The sequence below is a fragment of the Notothenia coriiceps genome, unplaced genomic scaffold, assembly GCF_000735185.1.
Source record: "Notothenia coriiceps isolate Sejong01 unplaced genomic scaffold, NC01 NC01_scaffold00026098, whole genome shotgun sequence".
NCBI classification, from domain to species: Eukaryota; Metazoa; Chordata; class Actinopteri; order Perciformes; family Nototheniidae; genus Notothenia; species Notothenia coriiceps.
In genome coordinates this window covers 769,756-775,603 of record NW_011358799.1, presented here as the reverse complement: position 1 = coordinate 775,603, position 5,848 = coordinate 769,756, and the positions used below count along the sequence as shown (strand labels likewise).

Below are 5,848 nucleotides of genomic sequence, written 5' to 3'. Positions count from 1 at the left end.
CTTACCTCAGTAGCTTTGCAAGCCCCACCCCGAGCTGACCAAGCCCTCCTATAATGATGAAAAGAAAAGGAAAGTTGTATTACTTTCGACAACTGTCACTGCGACTGTGTTGGAGGAAATGTAAGGCTAAACTGCATTAAAAACAAACGAATGAAAAGAAGCTATAATGCGTAAACGAACCAGTGATGAGGACTTTGGGGTGTTCAGTGTCAGTGCAGGGAGGAGGATGAGTTCCCCCAAAGTGTTGTGAAGATGAGCTGAAGCCACGCGCTGCTGAGATCAATCTCTCCACACTGAACTGGGGACTGCTCCCAGCATGCTTCACTGCACCCCTCAGCAACTGCTTCACGAACATCCTACACCTCCTATAGACAAAAGCATGCATTAACAGTTGTGGAAATGGTCTTTAATCATACATGCAGAAAAGCACTGGAGTCTTTTCTGTATTGAAGATATGTGAGTGCTTGAAACCACCAGGTGGCACTAGATACCATGCCATCAAGAAGCTTGTAGAGAACAGTGTGTACTATTGTAATTTAATAAAACCCTAGATTTTCACAATATGTACTAATACTGAATATTCTTACTATCAATATAATGTGTTCTAATTACTGTGTTGATACCACTGAAGGTTTATCTAATTTGTATTGCTTTTTATTATATATTTTTTTATTATATCATAACTTAGTTAGTCATATTTAACATATGTAACATTAAGCTGTCTGTGGCTGTTTTTCCTGCTGTAACTACACAAATGTCCCCTCCGTGGGACTAACAAAGTTATTCTGGGTTTGAATTAGCTTTACCAATGTGTCTAGGGTTAGAAATGTAAAGGTACATGGTGTGTAAATTAACAGTCACTATATTATATTGTGTAAATCAAGCATTGCCTAACCCCACACCCCCCTCATATTAGCTTCTTACAGCCTGTTGTGGACTGGGTCTAAATATAGACACACTTGATGTACATCCCAGACCACCCTTAATCTTATGGGGGCTGTCAGGTTTATGCAGCAATTCAAAAAACAACCATTTAGACCTGTAAAATAACACATGAAGGCAAATTAGAAAGTAAGAAGCCCTGAGATGCACATAATCCGTGTGTTATTATGATGTTTCAATTAAGATACATGTATAAATACGGATTTACAACTGGTTGGCTTCATGCATAACAGATGCATCAATTACTTGTATTTCTAAAAGTGGTATTGCAGCTATACTGTAACTTATTAAGATGCCAATTCAAAACAATGCCTAAAAGATTGTTTTAACGTTTTATTTAAATGTATATTTGTTGGAAAAACAGAAATACATTCAGCTGGTGTGCATGACGTTGACGTAACTTTCTTGCAGTAAACAGCACGTGTGTTAAAACACCAACGTGGCTAAAAAAAAACTGCATTAAGTAACCGTTAGCCTAGCTATTTATGCTTCATCTGCGATATCTAAAACTCAGTTAATCCGGCTGCACACGCTGGTAGAATGTATTGAATGAAACTTGTAGTAAAATCACATTTATCTCTTACTTTCAAGGTGAATTGGGGAAATGAAAGCTTGTAAATCCTTCACACAGCCGATGTTTGTGATGAAAAACGAAAATACACAATTTGTAGCTATGTAAGAGGTTAGTCGTATTGTGATTGGCTTACAGCTTTAGAGGCTTGGCTTCCGGGGCCTGCCCAAATAAAATACACGCTTCCTGTTATAACTTTCAAAATGAAATCCGCATTATATATTATTATACGTTAAACTACCCAGTAGGACTTTCACATTTGTTTACACTTTAGTTTATCTACTTGTACTTAAGTAACAATCTGAGTACTTCTTCTATCACTGGTTGGTAGTATTTATCAACTGTCACTCGTTATTTTCTTCATCTGTTATTTTTTTGTTTACTTGTATAGGTGAAACATCGCCCCCCTCATTGCAATGTTCAGTGAATGTCGCCCAGCGTGTGGCTGAACAATGACATTACACCCTTACAGAAATCTACCTGAGAGACGCCAGGTGAAGTTGATTAAAGAAAGTTAGACTAGTATAAAACACGAGGAGGTTTTTCAACTGTAACACTATTAATGTAATTATCTGTTAAATTACATTTTAAAGTGAAGTACCAAAACAGTAACACTGTCTTTAAACAAAAAATATACACATGTATAACAAGTATTCCATGCAACTACAGGCAGTTAGCTTGTTATTAACGACGACGTTTTTTTCTTTAAGCTAGCAGTGGCGGAGAAAGGACAATTTATCCCCAACAAACTGAATTAGCACCACAGAAAAAAGTGCAATTGGGACATGACATGAAATGGGAATTAAAGAAGACTGAAAGGACTTCGACGGCAAAATTGTAAGTCGTCTAAATTACAATTTATGTCCTTTTGTGCACGTCAGTTTACTCCTTGCTGCAGTGTTGTTGGTATTATTAATGCTTTATTTTCACTGTACTGAAGCTGTTGTGCTGTGGTTGTAAATATTGGTTTTATGTATTGTTTGTACAGTATTTACATCACTGTGTGTGATAAGTGAATGAGCTTGAGGTGTGTAAAGGTTCTGCTAACTGTGTAAGAAATCTATTGTTTGGTTCTTTGCTTGACTAGCAAGTGAAATACTGTTGGCCTTGTTGTTTGCATGTCATGCATACAGAAAGGACTGCAACTAATATATTTGTCACATAACATAAGCAACAATTATTTTCCTACTTTATTCATGTCTCTACTTTTTATATTTTACTGCTTGAATTGGTTTGAAAGATTAAGTTGCCCCTGTAAAATAAAAACAGTCACCTAAAAAATACCTTAATTTGATGCAAACCAAAGCATCCTCCCAGTTGTGAACATTTCCTAGAACAATGACAGCGTTATTAACTTAGTTAAGATGTGTTCAGGCAAACCCCATAAAATTAATGGAACACATTCTCCTCCTGTAATTAAGATGAAATTTGATGTCAGTCATAACCTTGCCCCTGCTAATTATGTACAAGTGATTTATTCTCTGATGCAAGCTGCACGATTAATCTTGTCTTGCATCCCTGACTGAATGGTGGACACGTGTGTGTGTGTGTGTGTGTGTGTGTGTGTGTGTGTGAGTGCGCGCAAACATCTATGCATGCATTTAGGATCTGACAAGTTCATTTTGAGCTGTAGTTCTGCAAGATTACTGTAGTGGTAGGGCTTTCAGAAAACATTTATTAGGATTTAGCACTGACGTTATTTGAGTTCTGACTTCAATATACATTATTTTGTTGACTGAAGTGATGACACAACTTTAGCTTGAAAACAATGACACTCTTTAACACAGAAAACTGCAGTCTTTTCTGTATTGAATGCATCCACCAGGTGGCACTATATACCAATAAATCCACAAATCAATAGGCTTTCATTTGTATTATCCTGCCTGCTGACAAATGCAAAAAAACATGTTCAAATGAGTTTTATCCTTTTTCAAATTCCTTCCTTCTCTTTTTTATGTGCTATCATTTCTAAAACCTGCTCTAACTTCAAAAGGTGATAATGAAACAACACAAAACCTGTGATATTGACAACAAATGATGTCATTTGTTTGTCCTGTAGTATTTAAACATGATAGTGGTTTGGAGTTGCTCAACTTTTGGTTCTTGCAGGAACCACTGTATTAATAACTGTGTACTAAAAAAGGCTAAAATACAGTGTAATTATTCAGGAATAAAGTGGGCAGGATAAAGCGGTCCTGTCTACCTCCACTTTGCAAGCTTTTGGAAATGAACCAATTCTTCTTGTGGACTCAGTTCCAGCCGTGAACAATGGGCCACAATAGATGATGCATGTCTTATTGTTCAATTGCCTGAATGGCCTCTGTTGTTTTTACCATTTGGGAAGTCTGCCAAATATCTGAAGACGGAGCATTCACAAATTCCAGGCTTGTTTTTGCTCTTTGTTGCCTTGTGTTAATGCCTGGAATAATGGGGGGGCTTTTCTTGCCGTGGCAGACTCGGGTCTCCACATGAGGAAGAAGATATTCTTTGTTTAAGTGGAAATGCTCTGCGGATATAATTATTGTTTACACACACAAATAGGAATGTAATTACCTGTACGTCCTGGTTGAATATAATTAATTTACACTTACAATAACACAATGAAGTGATGCCCTATAGTACTATTACATACACTGTCAATACATTAGTTACATATCAGCTTCCCTACAATGTGTTATTGTGGGAAACAGCTTTTCTCTTTGTACATTTGACTGGTCCTGATCACACAGAATCACATGAATACTCATATTGGGCATTAATGCTGAAAAGTTACCGTTTATTTGCTAAAAGGTTTGCAAAAGTGCCCTCACGGCAGCAGTGGAAACTACTAGAATTATGCATTCTCATTTAATACCAATTGATTTTATTCTAACTGTTGTTGTTGTTGTTGTTGTTGTTGTTGTTGCACACAGTAAATATTCTTCCTTGTAACTGGCAGTTAAAATTAAGTAAAACCATTACTGAAACTATTAAAAATATTCATTATGCAAAACGTCACCAGGTTATTACTATTAGAATATTAGTATTGAACAGCATTTTAAAGTTGTCAACGTGTGACTGCTTTTAAAATATAAAATAATATATATAACACAATGCATCATCATTTTTCCAAAATTAATAAAGCTGTTTTTCCTTAAATTCTCGGCACCATTTGTCGTGAAAATGAAACTGGTCAGAGTATTTCAAATGAGCAAAACAAAAGCCTCTCAGGTAAAACCCATCTCTATTAATGAATGAGCTGTCTTCCTCCTTATTGTGCCATGTTTAAAAATAGGTGTTTTTTAAAATAATACATTTACCACAAGGAACTGTATAAAAAAAAAAGCCTCTCAGGAAATAAATGTCACTCTATGTTTCCGAGCTCATATCGTAAGTGAATAAGCTCGGCTAATTCGCCATCATGCCTCCGACCACTAATGGGAAATAGTGGGGCCTATTTATTGCCATTAGGGAATTGAGGCTACATTCAGTGTGTGAGGGGTTAATTAGAAACAACTGAAGGGGTCAGGTGTGTGTGTGTGTGTGTGTGTGTGTGTGTGTGTGTGTGTGTGTGTGTGTGTGTGTGTGTGTGTGTGTGTGTGTGTGGAAAATAGGGTACCAGACCATATTCACTTATCACTGAGTCAGGTACTTCCTTGACATCCAGCGGGGCCCCGTTGGCTTCTCTCAGCCGCCTCTCTTGTTTTGTCCCTGCCTCTCTCTTCCCTCCTATCTATCTCCTTAATACTCACTCCTCACCCCTCCTCTCCTCCAGCGCTCTCAGCAGTATCTCCCCAGCCTCTCAGCCTCCCCATATTACACTCACAGATAAGAGAGGAGAAGGCCCCGACTGACAGGAGCCCCAAATTAATTTACAAGCCATGATGCCGTTGCCGCGCTGATAGAACAGTCTTTATACAATATGAAGGGACAGGCAGTGACGCCTCCACCGGGGAGAGAGTGCCGCGCTGCTATCTTTGTAATTATAGGCAGAAGCCCTGATCCCTCTCTGTCTCTTTCTGTCTATTCTTTTAGCCAATAAATGCTTAGAAAGAACCCCTCCGAGACAAACCCAAGCTTACCGCTACGGCAATGAAGAAATCAGTTTTCTTTTTGCATCATATTTCGCATGATTTGATCACACGTTCAAAGACAAGGAATAAAGCTTCTACTATCTGATATATTACACCCTGAGTTTTTGGCGAAGAAGCTTCAAGTAGTTCCCCCGGACAATCGCCCCAAAATGAGACGACAATAAAGGAAGTTGAGGGGTTTACTCACTCACCTCACTCACTTGAGGCTGGGTAACATTGACCAAACCTAACCCTAACCCCTAAACCCTAAACCCCTAAACCC

The 5,848-nt window shown here is 38.1% G+C and overlaps 1 protein-coding gene across 1 annotated transcript in view; it reads right to left on the bottom strand.

The window, feature by feature from the left end:
• LOC104956517 (L-threonine 3-dehydrogenase, mitochondrial-like) overlaps positions 1–1,616 on the bottom strand; it is a 6,268-nt gene extending 4,652 nt beyond the window's left edge. The window contains exons 1-3 of the mRNA XM_010784009.1: positions 1,527–1,616; positions 181–365; positions 6–48 (exon numbers count right to left, since the gene is read on the bottom strand). Of these exons, the coding sequence (XP_010782311.1) occupies positions 6–48; positions 181–355 (218 nt within the window). The 5' untranslated portion in view covers positions 356–365; positions 1,527–1,616. The remainder of the gene's footprint in view (positions 1–5; positions 49–180; positions 366–1,526) is intronic.
• Between the last annotated feature and the right edge of the window lie 4,232 nt (positions 1,617–5,848).